Source organism: Rhinoraja longicauda, chromosome 1 (assembly GCF_053455715.1).
Source record: "Rhinoraja longicauda isolate Sanriku21f chromosome 1, sRhiLon1.1, whole genome shotgun sequence".
Taxonomy (NCBI): Eukaryota; Metazoa; Chordata; class Chondrichthyes; order Rajiformes; family Arhynchobatidae; genus Rhinoraja; species Rhinoraja longicauda.
The window spans coordinates 121,871,584-121,894,164 of record NC_135953.1 but is presented as its reverse complement, the minus strand read 5'-3'; the positions used below and the strand labels follow the sequence as shown (position 1 = coordinate 121,894,164).

Genomic DNA, 22,581 nt, shown 5'->3' with positions numbered 1-22,581 from the left:
ATAGTTAGCAGCAACATTTAATTTCAGATTAATATTATTGTAGTGAACATTTATTTCATGTTAAAGCAATGATCGACAGTGCTTTACATGAGTGGATGTCAGAGCACTTCAATTGGAAAAGACCACCATATTTTATTCATCACATCCTTTGTGCCGATTAAAGATTTTCACTGTTCTGGAATTACTACCGAACATAATCATTATTATTTTATAGTCAAATGCTATAACTGGTTTTCACAGCAAATTATAATTTAATCTTTTGGCAAGATAGTGCTAGGACATAGGAACTTTTCTGTTCTTGGCATAATTTACATTGAGGTGATAAGGTGGAATCTGAGTGTAACATCTATACAAGTCGGAATCTCTTTAAAGTACTTGGAGGTTTCAGTATTAATAAATTGCACATCTCTTGTATGCGATTTAAACCCACAACCTCTGATTTTGGCACGGTTAATGGCAGTTTAGACAAGATGAAGCTTAAAAATATCATAAAATAAACTAAAAAAAGTCAAATTGTTTCCAATTGCGGTTTGCAAAGTGCTCCATTAGATAGTCATAGTACAAAAGGTAAAAAGAAAACCGTGGTGGTGCAAGTTCCCTCTGCCCAGTGTATCGCAATTTAATAAAGCGAGTCATGTTCCTACTGAGTGGGCAAGAGTAAGAGTGTGCAAATCCCAGATGAGCAATCAGAAATATTTTTTCATAAAGAGTATGCATGAAAGAGATGCTGTCTGAGCTACTGAGTTACTCCAGCATCATTTTGTGTCCTCGTGCAGTGATATTAGCAGTAGTCTCTGGAGAAAAGGAACAGGTGACGTTTTAGGTCGAGACCCTTCTTTTGGGGAATTCTATTTGCCTTACACGGGCCAAATTGATTATAATGCAATTTTGATAGCGAACCTTTTAGGGGTGGCACAGCGATAGAGTTGCTGCCTTACAGCACTTACGGCATCAGAGACCCAGCTTTGATCCTGTCTACGGGTGCTTGTCTGTTCGGAGTTTGTACGTTTCCCCCGTGACCACGTGGGTTTTCTCCGAGACCTTTGGTTTCCTTCCACACTCCAAAGACATACAGGTTTGTAGGTTAATTGGCTTGGTATAAATGTAAATTGTTCCTAGTGTGAGTAGGATAGTGCTAGTGTACGGTCACTCGTCAGCATGGACTGGGTAGGCCGAAGGGCCTGTTTCTACACTGTGTTTCTAAACTAAACTAGAGGACCACTTAAAAGTTACTTTGGAAATTGATAAGCAGAAGAAAATATCCTCTATGGAAACAATGTTGGGGAAAAACCTGTTACCGTAATAATCAGATGCCATTGTCCCCTAAGAACACCGCTGCTACTTTCAAAGTGGGTGGTCATTGAAATGTACAAATAATCACTTTTATTGACACTTGTGCAACCATACTCTATTAAACAATGTAACACACAACCTTTAATACTTCCGCTTGCAGTAGCAATAATAAACTTACTGCTTTTGAAAATACTTTACTTTTGGAAATCCTGTGGGAAAACGTTGTTATTGTGAATTTGAAACTCTCTAGCTCCTAACCCCATTTTTTACATTGACACGATTGTCTTTACAGCACAGATTTCTGTAACCTGAGGCTACTTAGGAATGCAACTACTGTATTATATCAGAACTACCTCTACCGCATCCAGTTTCCTCGGGTGAATTATTGATAAATATTGCGGGTGTATTTAAAAATTGTGAGACTAATTTTTGTTATTTTCAATAATCAAACTATTCAAATATTATTACATTTAGTAAGTTGGCAAAGTGGTTTGTTTTGGATTGGAAGGCCCTGGGTTTGGAAGGATTTTTGATTAAAAGTTGATTTAGTAGCCTGATTATTTGTTAGTTGGTTTTTATTTGCCCAGGAAATACATTGAGATGGTAGTTTTGTGCTATACTCCCCAGGGAGAAAGGGGCAAGAAGAGCCTTAAGAATACAATATCATGATATATCATTTATGTGACCTCTGGCAATTTGAACAAAATGATATGTCTCTATATACTTTTCAGTCAACTGACCCATCAGCCTTTGGGAACACTAATGTCCTAAAGACGGAAAAGGGTGATGGAAGCATCTTCTGAGAATGAATAAACTTATCCATTACTGGCTAGTGTTAACAATACTGGGATCTTGCTCACCAAGAAAGCTGTTGCAGGAGAGCATGGCTGTGGGAACAATGAACACGGTTGGGCAAATACATGGGTAGGACAGGTTTGGAAGGATATGGGCCAAATGCAGGCAGGTGGGTCTTGTGTAGCTGGGACATGTTGGCCAGTGTGGGCAAGTTGGGCCAAAGGGCCTGTTTCTACGCTGTATCTCTGACTCTATTACACAAGTGGTATGATTTATGCTCTGACAGACAGGGCAGAATTGATTTGGTCCCTGGGCTTGGGATTAAAATTGCTCGCTCATTGTATTTTTAAATCAAACTGAGTTTGCACCTTAATATTAAGTTGAACATTGAAGAAGAACTTGAAGTTGAACTGTAGTATTTATTTACGGCAAAGTGAATATAGGGAGTAAGGCAAAAGGTTAAAAAGCAGGACCTCCAGGGTGGTGATCTCCGAATTGCTCCTGGTGCCACATGCTAGTGAGGGTAGGAACAGGAAGATAGAACATGGCTGAGGAGCTGGTGGAGAGGTCATGAATTCAGATTTTTGGACCTTTGCGATCTCTTCTAGGGCAAAGGTTATCTATACAAGACGCGCGAGTTGCACCTGAAGTGGAGAGGGACCAATATCTTGCTGACTGGTGTGCTGGTGCTCCTCGGGTGGATTTAAAGTAGGTGGGCAGGGGGACGGGATCCAGTGCAGCAGTAAGGCAGGTGGGAGGCTGGATGTTGGGACAGAAGTCAATGACCGCAAATTTAGGCGACAGGAAAAAGCATGATGGAGCAAGGAAGGGCAGTTGGGTTAAATTCCATTTATTTCAATGCTAGAGTCCTGAAAGGTCGGGTGGATGTAGTCGGGGCATGGATAGGTAACTTCATCTGGGATGTTAATGTTCCAGATTCAGGTGAGTTAGAGGTGGGGGGAGGGGGGTAAAAGAGGCGGAGGGGTTGCTTTATTGATTAAGAACATCACGGGAGTAGCCTGAGATAACATTACTGAAGGATCTTCCAGTGAGGCTATATGCATGGAGCTGAGATAAAAAGGGGATGATCATCTAGTTGGGAGTGTACAGTTTTGGTCTCCAAATCTGAGGAAAGACATTCTTAGCATAGAGGGAGTACAGAGAAGGTTCACCAGATTGATTCCTGGGATGGCAGGACTTTCATATGAAGAAAGACTGGATAGACTTGGCTTGTACTCACTGGAATTTAGAAGATTGAGGGGGGATCTTATAGAAACTTACAAAATTCTTGAGGAGTTGGACAGGCTAGATGCAGGAAGATTGTTCCCGATGTTGGGGAAGTCCAGAACAAGGGGTCACAGTTTAAGGATAAGGGGGAAGTCTTTTAGGACCGAGATGAGAACGTTTTTTTTCACACAGAGAGTGGTGAATCTGTGGAATTCTCTGCCACAGAAGGTAGTTGAGGCCAGTTCATTGGCTATATTTAAGAGGGAGTTAGATGTGGCCCTTGTGGCTAAAGGGATCAGGGGGTATGGAGAGAAGGCAGGTACGGGATACTGAGTTGGATGATCAGCCATGATCATATTGAATGGCGGTGCAGGCTCGAAGGGCCGAATGGTCTACTCCTGCACCTATTTTCTATGTTTCTATAGAACCCCATAAAGTCCATGGAAGTTAGAGGAACAAATATACTAGGATTTTACAGACAGCTGCAAAACTTATGGGGGTCATCATAGTGGGGATTTTAACTTGCCCAATGCAGACTGGGGCTGCCATAAGGCTAAGGGCTTAGAGGGGGTGAAATTTGTCAAACACGTTTAGGAACGTTTCCTCAGACAATATGTAGAGGCCCCTACAAGGAAAAGGCTTGACGCATTAGAGAATTGGGTTGGGTAAGTGACTGAAATGTCAGTGGGTGAGCCTGTTGCATCCAGTGACCACAGTTATATTAATGTGGACCAGCCCTTCCTTGCCATAACTATTTTAAACTTCTAAATTGAGGCAAGGCTAACTTTGAGTTAGACAGGAACTTACTAAAGTTGATTGGAATCGTTTGTTAATGGGCAAAGGGGTGTCCTGAAATTGGGATGCTTGTAAAAATGTAGGTGTGAGAGCTCAATACAGAATACAGAGCTTTATTTGTCATTCGGTACCGAGGTACCGAACAAAATTACGTTACCAGCAGTCACACAAAAAAAGAAACATAAGACACATAACCCCAACACAAACATCCATCACAGTGACTCCAAACACCCCCTCACTGTGATGGAGGCAACAAAACTTCCGCTCTCTTCCCCACGCCCAAGTCCCCGCGGCCGAGCCGCACCGGGCGCTGAAACATCCCGTGGCCGAGCCGGGCGATGGAAGGCCCCGCGGCCGTACCGGGCGCAGCTAAGTCCCGCGGCCGAGCCGCGCCGGGCGATGGAAGGCCCCCCGCGGCCGAGCCGCACCAGCGATGTAAAGTCCCGCGGCCGCGCCGGGCGATGTTAGGTCCCGCGGCCGAGCCGCGCCAGGCGATGGAAGGCCCGCGGCCGAGCCGCACCAGTGATGTAAAGTCCCGCGGCCGAGCCGCCGGGCGATGGAAGGCCCCGTGGCCGAGCAGCACCTGGCGCTGAACCGTCCTGCGGCCGTACCGGGCGATGGAAGGCCCCGCGGCCGAGCCGCACCGGGCACTGTTAAGTCCAGCGGCTGAGCCGCACCGGGCGATGGAAGGCCCCGCGTTTTTTGTTTTTTTTAGCGCAAACGGAGATACGACTCGGAAAGGGTCGCATCTCCGTTGAGGAAGAGATTTTTTTTAAGGTTTCCCCCACCCCCCACATATACACAGCTAAAGATAGGCTATTTCATACATCTAAAACTAACAAATAGACAAAGAAAGAAGAAAGACAAACAGACTGCCGGCGAGCCGCAGCTGCAGGGCAGCGCCGCCACTTCACAAGTGGCGGCACTTCACTTCAAGATATGCATGTTCCCTTTAGAGCGAATGACAATGCAGGTAAGAGTAAGGAACCCTGGATGATCAGAGAAATTGAGGCTCTGGCCAAGAAAAAGGAGGCTGCATGGTTTGGAATAGGTAGCTGAAATACCTAGAAGAATATAGGATTGAAGAACATTCTTCAGAAAGTAATCGGGAGGTCAAAAAGGGGTCTAGAAATAGCTCTGACATAAGATTAAGGAGAATCTATAGAGAATTTTATATGTATGTTTAGGTGAAAAAGAGTAACAAGAGGGAATATGGCATCCTCGGACACCAAAGTGGAGCTGCAGGAGATGGGCAAGGTCCTCAATGAATATTTCTCCTTTAGGTTTTATTGTGCAGAAAGACATGAAGATTAGGGAACTTGGAACGGTAAATGGAGATATCTTGAACAGTTCGTATTACAGTCGGAGGTGCTGGGCATCCAAAGACGTGTGAAGGTAGACAAATCTTGCGGGCCCGATCCGATATATACAGACTCTGTGGGAAGCTAGAGAAGAAAATACAGGAGTCCTGGCTGAGATATACGAATCATTGTTGGAAACGGATGAGCGGCTGGAAGACTCGAGGCTGGCTAAATGTTGTCTCTCCATTTAAAAAGGATTGCAAAAAAACTTGGGAAGACCAGAACGCCTCACATCCATATATGTGCATTTGGATAGATAGGGATATTCAGCATGGTTACATACATAGGGAATATTGTCTCTGGTTTTTTTTCAAGAAGTAATCAAGAAGATTGACAAGGACAGAGTCATGAGCATAGTCTATATAGACTTAGTTGTGGGTTGTGAGCCAGTCAGGTACAGTGAACCATGAGATTAATTTATCCTGATTGCTTTGTCAAGGACTTCACATCTCAAACCAGGTTAGCTGGTAAAAAGGAAAAGTGATGTGGAATTAGAGGAATGTTGGGCAGATGGAATCGGTAATTAGATGAGATAAGGGACCCACTAGTTATAGTGTGTGGGTGGTAGGCAGATGGAACCAGAGGGGGAGGGTAGAACGTGTGTGGATCAGAAGGAGAAAGGGGTACTAGGAATGTAGGTTAACTGTATTTAATATTACTGTGATGAAAATGTGAGATTCTTTCAAAATCATTCACACTTTAAACACTTCAGGAAATGACTTGCTCTTCAAGGGTTTCAAAAGTTAAGACAACATCTTAACGTGCAATCAAACTTTAAAGAAGTAATTTAAACATTAAGACTTCAAAACAAAAGAATGCTGTGCAAAAGCAAACATTTAAACATCCTCGCATCAATCAAAACTCCAATAACCTCCCAAGATTTCTCACATTCCAAACTTTGACTTATGGTGAGACTTAGATTCTAAGTTTTATTTGTCATTCAGCACTGAACAATATGTCCTCGTTGTCTGCATTTGTAGCACGTCGCTCCTGTGGCACAGGAGCGTGCCTTTTTGCAGAGGATGGCAATGGTCCCCACATTGGACCCCTACCTTGTGCCTCATTGATCCAAGCTACTGGTAGGTTTCCTGGGTCAAAAGCATGAACTCGCCCTCGTCCCGTACCTCTCTTACACAGGCCCTTTTCTAAAAGAACATAGGACATAAAACAGAACTGGATTGGAATAGACACTTTGAGGCAAATATTCTTTTTCAATAGGTCTTTGGAAATCAAAGAGATTAAGGGATATGGAATTAGTCAGAAAGAATGTGTTTGAGACAAATGATCTTTTTAAATTGCAAGTCAAACCATGGGCCTGAATGGCATTCTCCAGCTCATGTTCTAATGTCCTCAAAGACAATTGGAGATGAGCAATAAATGCTGTGCTTACCAGTGACATCCAAATCTCATAAAAGGAACAAAAAAAAGAAACATCTCATATTTGGTATATCTTTGCAATAGTTGCAATTCCAAATACACCCAGAAGGCGGCAGAAAGACTCCATACTAACATTAACATTTCTGTATTGCAAAACCTCTATCTGCTGATTTGCCTAATTCAAAAAATTTGGTTCATAAATCATAGGAGCAGAATTAGGCCATTCGACCCATCAAGTCTACTCTGCCATTCAATCATGGCTGATCTATCTCTCCCTCCTAATCCTATTCTCCTGCCTTCTCCCCATAACCCCTGACACCTGTACTAATCAAGAATCTATCTCTGCCTTAAAAATATCGATTGACTTGGCCTCCACAGCCGTCTGTGGCAAATAATTCCACAGATTCACCACCCACTGACTAAATAAATTCCTCCTCATCTCCTTTGTAAAGGACATCCTTTTATTCTGAGGATATGCCCTCTGGCCTGAGACTCTCAGACCACTGGAAACCTATCCAGGGCTTTCACTATTCGGTAAGTTTCAACGAGTTTGTTTAATCCAATCATCTCCAGGATCTTTCTCGTAAACCTCCTCTGGGCCCTCTCCAACGCCAGCACATCCATCCTCAGATATGGGACAGATAAATTGCTCACAATACCCCAAATGAGGTCTGGCCAGTCCCTTATAAAGCCTCAGAATTATATCCCTGTTTTTTTATATTCTAGTCCTTTCGAAATACATGCAAACATTCAATTTGCCTTCCTTAAGCCCCTGTCCCACTTGGGTGATTTTTTAGGCGACCAGGCTGTCGTCATACGGTCGCTGGGGTGTCGCCTGTATGGTGGTGAGTAGTCTCCAAAGAGTCGTAGCGTTTATCTGGTCGCCACTGGATTTTGAAATGTTTAAAAAATTTCGGTGACTGTTGGTTTGATGTCAATGATCTTAGCTTGACGTCTCCTGACGTCAGTGTTGTCGCCAGGTGACGTAGATTGTCGCCGGTGCTGACTTCGGTGAATTCCATTGCCGACTACCTATGCCAACTGGCGACAGGTACTGGCGTCAAAACTGGAGGCGAAAATTATGTGAATTGTCTTCAGTTGTTGCCGACAGGTTCGTAGCTTGTAGGTTGACTTCAGTTGTCGCAGGTTGTCGCCTGTGTGGTTGTAGGTTGTTGTAGGCGCGGACGTAGGTGGACGTCCTAAGTCGCACCGATTGGATCGCCGGTTGACGTCGACTGGGTGGTAGGTTGTTGTAGCTTGTAGACTTTGTCGTGGGGGAGGTCCAGTCGCCGGTTTTTCGGCGACCTGCTACGACTATGACAGTTGCCTAAAAAATCGCCGAAGAGAGACAGGCCTTTTACTATCCACTTGGCCACAAATTGCCTCGTCCAAATTATTGATATACAAAGTGATCTCCCCTTAAGAAAACCAGACTGACTTCGGCCTATTTTATCATGAGTCAGAGGGCAGGCCCAAAGGAGAGAATCAAAGAACTTGCCAATGCCGCCGAACGGAGCAGTCACTGGCTGTGGCTGAAAAGAAAATATGCTGTCTGGGCTGCCAAGTGACCATCTAGAGGCTACCCATAAGACACACACCCAGGGCTGATCACCCTGCGGTGCGCCTGCCTCGACTGAGGGTGTCTTTTAGTTTTATGCTCTCTTTGACTTCCAATTATCCTTTTTGAATGTATTAAATCCCTGAACCTCCATCGATTTCTTGGTTAGAGAGTCCCAAGAATGTAGCCATTTCTCGTCGCTTCAGTCCCTTATTTTCAGACTTTGGTCCCTGAGCCTAAAAACCACAGGTGGCAGAAAGAACATCCTTCCATCTACCTTGCCATGTTATTCTTGTGCATAAAGGGCAGCACCTGATTACGGGGTGCTTGTCTGTACAGAGTTTGTATGTTCTTCCCGAGACCACATAGGTTTTCTCCGAGATTTTCGGTTTCCTCCCACACTTCAAAGATGTGCAGGTTTGTAGGTTAATTGGCTTGGTATACGTGTACATTGTCCCTAGTGTGTGTAGGATAGTGTTAATGTGTGGGGATCACTGGTCGGTGTGGGCCGAAGGGCCTGTTTCCACGCTGTATCTCTAAACTAAACTAAACTGCAGTAAAACTCTGAAAATCCTCAATCCCAATAATTGGAAACCACAATGATTCAGCATCTTGTTCAATTGCTGCTGTTTTCTGAGCTTTTAAATTGAGTTTGCGCGCAGGTATCCATGCTCACTTTAAGTTCACTGGCACCCCACTATACTCCTTTAAATACACTGGGGCACTGATTCCCAAAATCCATTGAAACTCCTACAAGGTCTTGCTTCCCACAATCATTTTATACTCGCTGACTTTTGTTTCCTGTTTTCTTCAAATTCTGCTGGTTAACTGAAAAAAAAATTGTACTGATTAACCTCTGAGAACAGCAAATTAACAATGATTTGGTGATTTATATGAGTAACATTCAGTAGTCTTGTGGCATTACCACAATCCAAGAGAGTTTTTCAAAATTGTAGCCTTCTGCAATCAAAGGTTTTATTCTGTAGTGCGCACAATGGTGTTGACGATTGATCTGCAGATTTAGAATGTTTTCAGTAGCATTATTTGCAGTGTGTTCTTCCATCAGAAGGGAGATTCTGCTCTGAAGAAGGGAACATTTGGAGACTGGATGAAAGACCAGTGTTCCAAATACCTCTTTGTTTATCAAGAAATGTGGGTGCCTTTGGTTGTATAGGAGTACAATAGCATTTTGTTTTACGTGGGTTTTGCACTGTGGGAAATACTGAAACCAACCATGCTCACTGCCTTTTTAATATCCTTTCAGTCAGATGAGCCAGTGTTAAATATTTAACTAGTAGCTTGCTTTCTAACCTTGCTTTCCAAGATACTTGATTACACTTGCCCAATGTATTTCTCAAATTAAAATATATGATTTAAATGACAACATTGTAGTAGATCTTATCACAGATTTCATCTTGTTCAGCTCACAATTGCTCTTGATGTACAATCTATGTTTTGGAAAACTTTAAGCAACTTTGCCAGTAGTACAATTATTATGTGGCTAACAAAAACACTCGGACTACTGTCATTTTCAGTAGTACCGTCCAGTGGTCTGTTAGCACACATGACAAACAATGTCAGTCTTTGAAGGATGTTTTAATGGACATTTTTCTATTAAAATAAAAGTCATCCATGAACATCACCAAACTGAAGACTTTCTTGCCTTTGAGAATGGGTTATCATAGATTAGTGTATTATTCTGAAAGTACAGAATTTGATTCCATACTGAGTTGATAACGAACTTGCACGATTAAGATCGCCAAACTAAATTGTGCTGAATTAATTCAATTATTATTGTAACTATCTGAGTTGGAACCAGAGGTGTCAAATGAACAAGTCAACTTTTATAGGACTGCAGTAAAATGTGCTTCTTATTTATGTGATAAGATCACTGTAGTTCTACTTTTTACAGAAATATGGAATGGTTATAGTACGCACAGCCATTTGGCACATCAGTGGTCTGTAGGACCATCTATTTAGTCCAAGACCTCTAAGCTCCTTGCCAGCAAATTATTTATTTTAAGACAGTTACCCATCTCCCTTTGTATGCAACAATTGAATTTGCTTCCACTACTGTCTCTAGCAATAGTATCACTATTTCAATCCCTGATTATTCCATTTGAATTAAAAAAAATTATTTTAGTTCTTTTATTAATTGCCTTTATTGCATATTATCTGGTTTTCGATCTTTCTGTTAGTAAACGCCTATCTAATTTCTAATCTAATCAGATTCTCGCAATCTCCTCTATTCAGAGAGCAACCTAGCTTCTCATTTTTGACCTCTTGACTAATATATTCCCTCACTGAAATCAATTTGGTTACACTATTCTGCATGCTTTCCAAAGCCTTATTTCTTTCCTCAAGAGTGGTGCTTAGAACTGAACACGATAGTCCAGATGATGTTGAATTAGTTATATATTCCTTTCAAGACTTCCTTGCTCTGTGCCTCAAAGTTGATATTTTGAAGAATATTGCCAGCTTCTGGTAACTTTGATCACATTTGGATAATGTTACTAACATGGAAGTGGAAATTGGATTTATATGAAACATTTCACCTCAATATGTCTCAAAAGACTGCACTTAAAAATTACTTAATTGGGCTTTAGCCGTTGGACTTTGTAGGTTTTTGTAACTTTATATCATTCTTGATCTCAGTTAATATCTCCCTCAATATTTCTCTCCTCATTTTTGTACCACCCAATGCGCAAACACGGCTTGTTAATGTTTTGATTTATTTGTTTTGCTTCAGATGCTCTTCTTGTCACCGTGGCATCTCAAAATGTTTTTTTCTTTCTCATCCCTTTTCTGTACAGTTTAGAATATTAGATGATATTCATTTCTGCCATTTTAGAAAATCACAAATTGGAAGAAGTTGTGTTCAAATCGTTCGTTCATTTCAGAGGTGCCTTGATTATTATTACCGAGTTGTGGATATTGTTCATGGAGGTAACTCAAAGAGAGCATGCGAGGATCCCTATACCTGGAAAGGGCAGTCTGGACAAGAGTGTAGCTGAAACTGTTTCCACAGCCTGCCATGTATTCAGTGACATCCGTGGAAAACCTGAACCTGTAAATACATTGTTTATCAGAGTATTAAGTAAAATGTGGTGTCAGAAAACTCTAGGAGTAGCCTCTTCACTGATAAGTATGTCTCCTTGCGCAAAGGGGTGCACTCCAAGTTGCCAGCTATGGCATAATGATGGAGTTCTGTCACTACTGGGGCACCCATTGAATGAATGTCACAAAAGCTGCAAGCAGCATTGCATGCGAGTTGTGGTGGACTCTGGATTTAGGAAAGTGTAATTGTTTTTGAAGGTGTAAACCGGCACAGAGTGTCCTTTTAAATGGCAAGCCAAGCAACAAATTAACACAATATGCTAGTAATTCCGCTAACACTGTTTTGCGGCAGTTTTGGTGTGGTGTTTCCTGCTTCAATTTCTGTTGGTATGGGGAAAATTGAAAGTTAAGCAAATAATGATGTCATTCGGTGAAAGCCTGAGGTTGAATAAGTGCCAAGTCCAATTTAATATCAGGGGCAATTTCAATCGGAAATAATCTCCAACACGACACACTTCAGATAAAATTGAAATTGAACTTTGTATTGCTCAAACAATGGGTGCTATTTGGTCCAATTTCTAGACTTTTGTACATGCAGATGGCCCTAAAGTAAATACTAGTTAGGACAACTAAGAAAAATATATTTTACACAGTAGTACATCCAGTTTAGTAATATTTTGTAATTTATTTGTCCCAATCACTTTCTACCTTTTGTGACTGAAATGATTCGCTTTACATTTTCAATCTTTCATCTAAGAGTATTACAGTAGTTTAAAAAAAAAAAGTAAATGCTAGAAACTCCCAGCAGATTGGGTGACCACTGCAGAGAGAGAAATGAAGGTAATGTTTCAAGTCAATTACCTTTTACCTGTTGTGAACAAAGTATTTAACATTTCCACAGTTCGTGGCACTTATCTGGATTTTCACTTAATAGCATGCACAAAAATGCAAGCATTCACATATCAGTTTGTGTTTTAATTCTTCCCATTGTATTGTAAAAAACCAACAGTATTGCATGCAAATGATATTTTAAAAATTGAGAAATTAGTGCAAAAGAGGAAAGCAGGACAGTATTTTATGGAGGATAATCCGGGGCTTCGAATTGTATGATTTGTATTTTGAATATTACCAAAGTTCTGAAATTCCCGTATAACTTCCCTCTTAATGCTATCATTTGTCTGTTGGAATATCTGTTTCCCTTTCCCTAAACGGTATCTTAGCTACCTGCACAGTTAACAGTTGGATTTGGGAGGTAACAAATGACTTGGAACATTATGTTCGATCAATTGCTCAAATAAACAAAAAAAAAGATAAACATGACTAGCCATTGCAGCAACTATATAATTGTTCAATTATATTTGTCACTACATATAATTCTCTGACGTTGTTACATGTGTATGTTTTTTCATTTTGTTTTAGTTGTAACCTGTTATCTGGATTATTTGTTTTGATTAAAACAAAGAATTAAAATTCTGGGGGTCTCTTGCTGATGATCTCAGTGATAATATTTGTGGTACGAAATAAAGATGAGAGGAAATCCAATGTTAATCCTCAGTGGATGTGATGAAAAATACGATTTGTTCTCTGCTTTCACTCTTTGCATACGAGTTGAAAGCACCTGCATGTGATATATTTAGGTCATTGAGGTAACTGACTTAAAACACAAGGCATTGGAGGAAGGGCGTGGTTCATTTGTTCAAAAGAATGGATTGATTAAACTGTCTTTATTTTGTAAAGTTAAAATTGATTTTTTATTCATAAATTACAGAAAGGAATAATATATTCTTGACAGTCCTGAGTAAATAATATATTATATTGTGTGGTTTGAGCAGCATTTAGAATTATCCCAGGTCTTTGTTACTTATTCGATTTAAACTTGGCCTGCAAGCTCTCGGTTTTTCACTCTTCTTATTTTTTAAAGATCTTTTCAGCCATACACGGCATGGCAATTAAAAGAAGGTTATGGTGCATTAATAGCCAAAGTGTAAAGAAGTAGTTAACAGTTCAAGGTACATTTATGAATAGCTCCAAAAGGCGAATGCTGGTCTAACAAATAATGGCTTTCACATGTCTTTCTGCCCCGTTCTTCTGTTTAATTCATGACTAATACTTTGTTATCAACTTTGGAGCATGTGGAAAGCTGAATGGGAGAAACGGTGTTGTTTATGCTAATTTTTTTTTTTTAAACTGAGTCAATTTCTTTCTTCAACCTACTTCTATCAGTAAGGTTAATGCCATAATGTTGCATTAATAGCACAGATTCTAATTTCCAACATATGTAAAAATACATTGTTGTTTTACATAACTGTCTTGGCAAATATGTTGTAAAGAGATATCAAAGGGCATATGGTAAAATGTAAGTTGAGCCGCATAAGTCGAAAGGAGGAGAAATGATCAATAAAAGCAGACAATGAAGAGTTTAGAATTTTAAGGTAGAGAAAAAGAGGTGGAGAAAAGCTTAGGAAGAGAAGGAAAACACAGTTTGCTAGGGGCTGGGGAAGGACAGATAGAATGTGACAAAGAGGCAGCTGCTTTTCTTAAAGACTTCAGATTTAAGCGTGGAGTTGAATTATGAGAGCCAATAAAGTCATTGATAGGCACCGAGAGAGAAAAAGTGATGGAGAGGCATAGTTGAGAGAAAGTAGGTGATTTAAAAGGGAAAGAAAGGTATGATTATGGATTGATGAGTGTGCACAGCCATTTTGCATGTTGTAGTGTATTCATAATTTTATTTGGGAACATGGCCACTGCACACAATAAAGAATCTGCCCGTTACCTGTTTCTGAAATCTGACTAAATAGGAGCAGGAGGAGGTCACTGGCCCATCACGAAAGCCCTGCCATTCAATACGATCGTGGCTGATTAGTCCTAGGCTTCATTGCGGAGCCTGAATCTTGTGGAGTAGAAAATTCCAGAGATTCACTATCCTCTGTGCAATCTTGTAACTATGCCCTTTAGTTTGAGATTCTCCCACAAGTGGAAGCATCTCCGCAGCGGGCGGCCCTGTCTCTGACCCGTGGGATTTTAGATGTTTTGGTAAGATCACCCCTTTGAGCATAAAGAGTTAAATGTACCTGTTGGATACTGTCGATTAATGTGAACAGCATTGGTTGAAACCAATTATGGACACTCTTATGACTTGTAAACATTGGATTCTGCATGTTATGGGTTTTATTATACTTGCATTGCCAGTAGCCATTTTTGTGTGAAATCTCTACTTGCCAGGTAAACCTTCACGAGCACAAAGAAAATAATGGTCTAATTTTACAAAACTTTAATCCATTTATTGTTTTTAAAGGAACCTGTAATGGCAGAGGCACAGGCAAGAGATTCTGCAGCTGAAATTCCAGTCACCAGCAATGGAGAAGTAAGTGATTCGCACGAGGAACGTTTTAAGTGGGTATGGATGCATTTTTTTGTACTTATTGTTTCTGCGCATTGCATAACTGCAGCTACCTTCTTACTTGGCCAGTGATAATATTATGTCTTGCACCAGATCCAAATTCTTACTCATCCATTGTTAACAGGCCATTCCCCACTTCGTTTTTTGTCCCCATTATTCGTAGAGTAGACTTAAAGTCTGCAATTCCTTAGCAACCTTTCTTCTCTTTAAATACATATTTCAGTCTGATTTTGATTATTTTTTAATTGGTCCATATGTACAACTATTTAATTAATTGGTTTTGGGCATTTGGGTCTGACGAATGTTCTCAACCCGAAACATCACCCATTCCTTCTCTCCAGAGATGCTGCCTGTCCCGCTGAGTTACTCCAGCATTTTGTGTCTATCTTTGGTTTTGGGTATTGTCCTATACCCAAAAATAAAAAGCTCTTCAAATCATAAGATTTTTTTTAGAATAGAAGAAATGTGAATGAGAGAGAAGTTTTATTTGTACAATGCAGGAGGCAATAACAACTAATTATTAAAGGTTGATGAGGACTTTTGAGGTCACACCTTGTGTAAGGAAGGGCACAACTTGGGTGAGGTAGATCTTGAGATGAAGTTGATATTTGTGTGTGGTTAAGGCCTGGATGAGGCAGTTTTCCCCCTCCTTTTATCCTTTCTTGTCTCTCATCAGGTTGATCATTCTATTCCCACTCCACCATTTATATAGGAGTCCAAAATGAATAAACTAATGTCTGACACCTTGAGCAATAGTGGTTTGTGATTTGCATAATAATGGTTTGTACATGGAACTGGAACCAGAGAAATTGTGCAGAGGGCAAGGCAAGGAATTATTGCTGGCAATGATGATGCAAGCAGTTGAGCTGAGGGAGGGTTCACTCTGGCATAGAGAAGGGAGAAATTAATTCGCGCACCTGTGGAAAATGGAGCTCGGCTGATTTTCACCTACGTTGTGACTTAATGAAGGACTGGAACTGATCTGGCTTGGAGAGTTGAGAACAAAATTAGACGCTTGGGCTAAATTAAAATTCAAGAAGGTTTTGGCTATTAATCCATGGAATTGGTGAAATATCTTTCATAGATCACATTATGAATTTGACATAGGTTTGTTCTTTAAGTGGCCGATACTAATATGGAACTGAGATTTGTGTGGTCCCAGCATTGATGGATGACTCGATGAGCACTTTGAGAAATAAATTCTTGTTTTTTTAATTTACCAAGCTGACATTCGTGAACTGCATTCTAGTTGGGAATGTTAAAGGATGCTCTAGACTAAAATCAATGGAGTGCATTTTATTGGAGTGATTATTATTTCTACCTTTTGGTTGTTATATATGCTTCAATTAAATGAAGCAGTGATACCTTAATTTTCTTACTCTTATGAGCCTGAAAATACATACAGAACACAAATAGTCAGAAACAGGAGCAGAATTTTGATTGTCCTCTTAAGTCTAATAATATCTCACCAGAGGCAGAGAGCTGTGCAGCCACATATTGACTTATGAGAAGTGCCAAGAGCCTTCAAGGCAGTTTTTGATCTTTCCGGAAATGTACAATGGAACAAGGAGGATGTCAAATGGAATTTGGATGAAAAATGGTGCCTAAAGTGGTTATCTGTAAAAACGATTAGAAAGAAAGATTGATTTACACCACATTGTTCAATGTTCTTCCCAATCCCCTTCCTCGTCTCTTTCAGTCTAAACCATGCACTGTTTGCAGTTTAGATGTTCTCGATTTCAATTAATCTTTTGCAACCTAATAATTACAATTCACTTTGTATAATTTATTTTCTTTACGGTTTCAAATTTAAGCACTAGATAACTATGGAACTATGATTTAAATAACTAATGGAAACTGATCTGCAGAGTTAAGCTATTTGGTGATGATTGGGCAAATTAAAGACACCGCCTTTGTATATGCTGGATATGTCCTAAAATAATGATTGGACAATAGATTAATAGTTTGAAAAGGCATTTTTATGACTGTAAATTTTTATGATTGGTCAAACTTCTTTGACCAATGGTTTAAATTGCCTTTGGCTCACTTTTGATCTAATTTGTTTTGTCTGATAAAAAAAATTGAGAATGAATTATTACTTGAAATCTTCGTTATTCTAATGATAATCTTTGCTCATTAGAGGCTAAGCTGTTTGCTGCACCTGAACCAGGCTGGGTCCAAGGACCTAACAGAAAAAATAGCAAAGCAGTAATTATAAGACATCTAGCTAATAATATGGTGGCAGTGAACTGCTGTAAATTAGAGAAACCGATCAATGGAAAAAAAGGTCAGTTAAAGAAATGAATGATAAAATGGATGGCCAGAGATCAAATGAAATCAGGTGACTAAATTTTTTTTTTAAGTTACTGTGATTAGAGAATGGAATAATAAATTTGCATACTTCCATCTCCAACATGTGCAATATGTTAACAAAAAAAACCACTTTTTTTTTTGGACTGTCTTTAGTAATTATGACTGAAATATACAGAAAACATTTTTTTTTGTTGAGGAGGTAACAGGCAGGATGGACAAAAGCGAGTCAGTAGATGTTGTTTACTTCGATTTTCAGAAGGTCTTTGATAAACTGTAACACGTTAGGCTATTAAACAAGATAGAAGCCCATGGCATTAGAGGAAGATTGGCTGACTGGCAGAAGGCTGAAGAAGGGTCTCGACCCGAAACGTCACCCATTCCTTCTCTCCAGAGATGCTGCCTGACCCGCTGAGTTACTCCAGCATTTTGTGATACATAAGGCAGAAGGCCAAGAGTGGGAATAAAGGAGTCAATGGATATTTTAAATGTTTTTGGTTATTTTTTAATAACCAAGAGATAGATTCTTGAATAGTATGGGTGTCAGGGGTTATGGGGAGAAGGCAGGAGAATATGGTTAAGACGAAGAGATAGATCAGCCATGATTGAATGGCGGAGCAGACATGATAGGCCGAATGGCCTAATTTTGCCCCAAAACTTATGAACGAGCAGCATTCCATCTTTTTAGCTGCGATATAAAGTACAAATTCATGTGTTTTGTAGCTCTGTTCTGCACTGCAGGTGGCAATGGACTTGTTCACTGGATCAGAGTTAAATAGCACCTCTGTAGATTTTTCATTTAAAAAATATTTGCAATCTAAAAGCCTTTACTCACCTAAAGTAAATAGATCTGTAAATAGTAAAATCTCAGTTTAGTTTAGTTTTAGTGTACTTTGGAGATAGTGTGGAAATAGGCCCTTCAATGCACTGAGTCCATGCCGACCAGCAATCATCCATACACCAGTTCTACCCTACGCACAAGGGACAATTTACAGAAGCCAATTAACCTACAACCCTGCACATCTTTGGAATGTTGGGGGAAATTGGAGGAAACCCATGTGGTCACAGGGAGAATGTACAAATTCTGTACAGACTGCACCCAGAGTCAGGGTCGAACATGGGTCTCTGGTGCTGTAAGGCAGCAACTCTACCTCTGTTGCACTGTGCATAGCTATTTACGTAAATCCCCTTTAGCATGTATCTACATACTGTAGATGGCTGACTGGTTAACATGCAACAAAAGCTTTTCACAGTTCCTCAGTACACATGACAATAACCTAAATTAAATTAGCTGGAAAATCTGCCATTTTAGTGGCATCTGACCTTTTGAAAGTACATTTTTTTATTTGTCATTGTCTTGAATTACTGTTATTTAAACACAGTTTAGCAGAATCTTGTATATCAGGTCCTAAACACTTTTCACTATCATAGGCCTCTTCTAGTAACTAGAAAGTGGTGTTTGGTTATCCTTCCAGTTAGTTAGTTTAGTTTATTGCGACGTGTACTGAGGTACAGTGAAAAGCTTTTGTTGCGTGCTATCCAGTCAACAGAAAGAAAATACGTGCTTACAGTCAAGCCAGCAAAGTCCGATCAAGGATAGTCCGAGGGTCACTAAAGAGGTAGATAGTGACCTCTGCTCTCTGGTTGTGGTAGGATGATTCATTTGCCTGATAACAGCTGGGAAGAAACTGACCCAGAATCTGGAGGTATACGTTTACACACTTCTCTACCTTTTGCCTGATGGGTGAGGGGAGAAGAGGGAGGGGACAGGGTGTGACTTGTCTGTGATTATACTGCTGGCCTTGCTAAGGCAGCGCGAGTTGTAAATGGAGTCAATGGAAGGGAGATACGAAAAGCTGGAGTAACTCAGCGGGACAGCCAGCATCTCTGAAGAGAAAGAATGGGTTATGTTTCAGGTCGAGACCCTTCTTCAGATAGAAGGGAGGTTGGTTTGTGTGATGGTCTGTGCTGCGTCCACAATTTGCTGCATTTTCTTATGGTCTTAGATGGAGCTGTTCCCAAACCAAGTCAATTTGTAGGATTTTACAGAGCCAGCACTGTTGAATTTTTCCCAGTGACTTCAGATGCCTGTAACTGAGAGTAACTAGGGCCTCTTCAAGTAATCAGAAAGTGGTATCTGGTCTCAGAAATCTATTGGAAGGCAGAGTCATTGTTATCTGATAAACCATGTGTTTTATGCCAGGTAAATTGACCACAGCTTGTGCTAGTGCTCTGAAGGTGGTGGTGGATTTCATCATCAATCTTGCCTTGGCCAAGATGCACTCCCAAGATATAAGGTCTTATCATGAACCTTTGTTGTTGGAGAATGATGTGGTGCAAGGTGGTTAGGTTGAGAGAGGGCTTTGGTTTTAAAGATGCAGTGTGTGCCCACCCTCTCTTATACAATTCAATTACTAAGGTGTGTGTGTGTGAACTTTTTTTCTGAAGTGTAGCTTCTGCCATCCGTGCAGTTTCACATTGGCTCTAAATGTTAATTTCATTCTTGCAGAAAGTTTATTCGAGGTGAGGTTCAGCACTATTTGAGAAAGATTGAGTAAAGTGCCGTGGCAATGATTCAGCCCTGTTTGACGCAAGTCTTCACTGAGATCACGTCTGTTGTGAACTCAATGGTTAGTAATATGGCTTGAGGGTGTTTGTCACATGTACCAGAAACAGAACAATTAAATTATTGCTGCAGCTTAACAACCCTGTGAACACAAGAGCACCATGTAATACATTACTCAATAGTAAAATGAATTAATAACAATAGTATTAGGTAACAATAATAGAGCAAAGCAGATGTCGGTAGTGCAACCGAAGGCACGGTCCATTGAAGATCATAGTCACAAAAAGCTGGAGTAACTCAGTGGGACAGGCAGCATCTCTGAAGAGAAGGAATGGTTGATGTTTCAGGAAACGTCACCCATTTCTTCTCTCCAGAGATGCTGCTTGTCCTGCTGAGTTACTCCAGCTTTTTGTGTCTACCTTCGGTTTAAACCAGCATCTGTAGTTCCTTCCAGCACAGATGATAGTTAGTGTTGTGTAGTGTAGTGTAGTGTTCAAGAGCATGATGGATGCTGGGAAGAAGCTGTTTTTGAACCTGGTGGTCCCGGTTCTCATGCTCCCGTACCACCTTCCCGATCACAGTAGTGAAATGAGAGTGTGTCCAGGTTGGTGTGGGTCTTTGATCTTAGCTGCCTGTAGATCCCTTTTTGTGTGAGGAGATTGTACCTGTGATGGATTGGGCAATGTCTACCATCCTCTGTAGAGTCATGGAGTCATACTGCATGGAAACTGGACCGTCAGTCCAATTCATCCATCCATACTACCAAGATACCTCATCTAAGCTGGTCTCACTTGCCTGTGTTTGGCCTATATCCCTCTAACTCTTTTTCTATCTATGAGACTCCTCTCGTGTCCTTTTTCCTGAGCACTTGAGAAGTAAGATGGAAACAACTTTTCTGTGTATCCAAGTGTGCTGCACAGTTCTTCTCAATTGGATTTGAAGGCTGTTTTGAAAATTAACAAATTAATCCAACAAATATAAATAAATATATTTTAAAAGTCTCAACACGGCACTTGATAAAATTAAACTCAATGATACAGGAATATGCTCAGACCTGGTTGTTTAAATGGATTTGTGACCACATGATAAGGAAATTGCACATCATGTTCCACTGCTGAGATTGTAGTTATGAATACCTGAAGGAAGACCAGGATTTTAGTGTCCATGCTTGCTTGGTGGCGAAGCCCAGACCACCAGCATTTCCCAGCCAACTCAATCCCCTTTCACTTTCCATTGCTTCATGATGCACAAAGTATTTCATGACAATTGTTTGATATTCGGGGAAATATGGCAGCCAATTTGAAAACAGCAGGGTGCAACAATAAAATGTGGCCACGTGTTAGTGACCCGTCTGATAAATGTTGGCTAGTGGATTCCCCTTCTCTTTTTGAATAATGTGATAGGATCTTATGAATCCATGTAAAACGTCACATGGGCCTTAGATTAAAATCTCATCCAAAACATAGAACCCATATATCAGTAAAACACTAACATTCCTTGGTAAAATTTAAAGGTTAGCGTAGAACTGAATTTGATTTTTAATTGTCAGCCATTGTGACTCAACAGTAAGAATGTCTACACTGTGCTTGGGATTAGGCACAAGCTAATAAATTGAAAATGTGATCAAATGTGGGCTGTTAGAACCTCGGCTATAGAACTGCATGGTATTAGATCGCTTATAAGGGAAGCAAATAACTAGACAAGGACTGTGATTACTTTTTGAAATCCATTCTACACTTCGCTGAGATGATGCATTTGAGTGAATTGATGATTATTGGAGTGATCTGTTGGTTCAGCCATGCCATGTCTTCGTCTTTGCTGGAAAATCCTTGAAGCATCTCGACTCCCATAAATTGCAGTACTTTCAGCCTGTAATTATTTTTGTTCCTGGACACAGGAGTGTGAGATCCCAGGGTAGAAAAAAAAGCAATTGACACTGGGTTGTAAACCTTTTGTTAAAGGAAGATAGCCCAACTTGATTTCATCTGTTAAACATTAAAATGTAAGCCTAGGGTGGGAAATGTTGCATTTTGTTTCTCCAAAACAGGCTGTTATAAACGGGAGGCATTTCTGATGTGGCTCCAAGGATTGTCAATGTTTAAAATGAGGCATAATTAATCTACCAGGCATGGAGTTACACGTGAGCTCAAGATATTCGTGCACAATTTCTTTGTTTGAAATCTCATCAAATTTTATAATTTTAAATCATTTTGGAAGATTTGTAAGCCTCTAAATTTCTGTAATATTCACTTGCTCCCAGAGATGACAGTATAAGTAAGGAGTACTTACTTCATCCGTAGCAAGGAGTTCTTTATATGTTGGAAGTTAATCATCTCAGCCCCTATTCTATGCTTCTATACCTCCTGCCTGATGATAGAGGGAAAAGAGGGCTGCAAATCTTGCTGCAATTAGTATTTAACATATTGCAATTAATGAGGTCTTGCTCTGTGCTGACTGGCAGCTGCATTTCTCCCATTGCTTCAGTTAGCTACACTGTGAAAACAATTTATTGGCTGTAAAGCACTGCATAATGTCTTGTAGTTTGAAAACGTGGCATATAAAAGCAAGTCATCTTCAAAACGCTTGTTGAGGAATCAAAGTATCATACTTGGAATATTGCACCATGAGAGATGTAAGTAAGGAAATTGGAGTAAACTGGAGGGTTTTTTAGGGCTGTCGTGGTCATAGACTTAAAAGAGAAAGTGGGATTGAAGAGTGGGCGGAAACCTCGTAACCCTGATGTTAATGGATAAAACAGTGTTTTCTGCTTTATACATTAACAAGTTTGTCCTTCCACTGCCATTTTAGTACAAAGGAAACAACTTAGTTGAGATCCTAC

At 40.3% G+C, this 22,581-nt stretch overlaps 1 protein-coding gene across 8 annotated transcripts in view; it reads left to right on the top strand.

Moving 5' to 3' along the window:
* The window catches only part of LOC144596910 (arfaptin-1-like), a 93,195-nt gene that overhangs the window by 14,324 nt on the left and 56,290 nt on the right, over nt 1-22,581 (top strand). For 3 of the 8 annotated variants that reach the window (XM_078405813.1, XM_078405789.1, XM_078405805.1), the window contains one exon: nt 14,762-14,863. In XM_078405813.1, coding sequence (XP_078261939.1) covers nt 14,771-14,863 — 93 coding nt within the window. In that variant the 5' untranslated portion in view covers nt 14,762-14,770. Of the gene's footprint in view, nt 1-14,761; nt 14,864-19,685; nt 19,807-22,581 lie in introns of those variants that run through there. The other 5 variants (XM_078405827.1, XM_078405797.1, XM_078405821.1 and 2 more) reach the window with 3 other exon arrangements.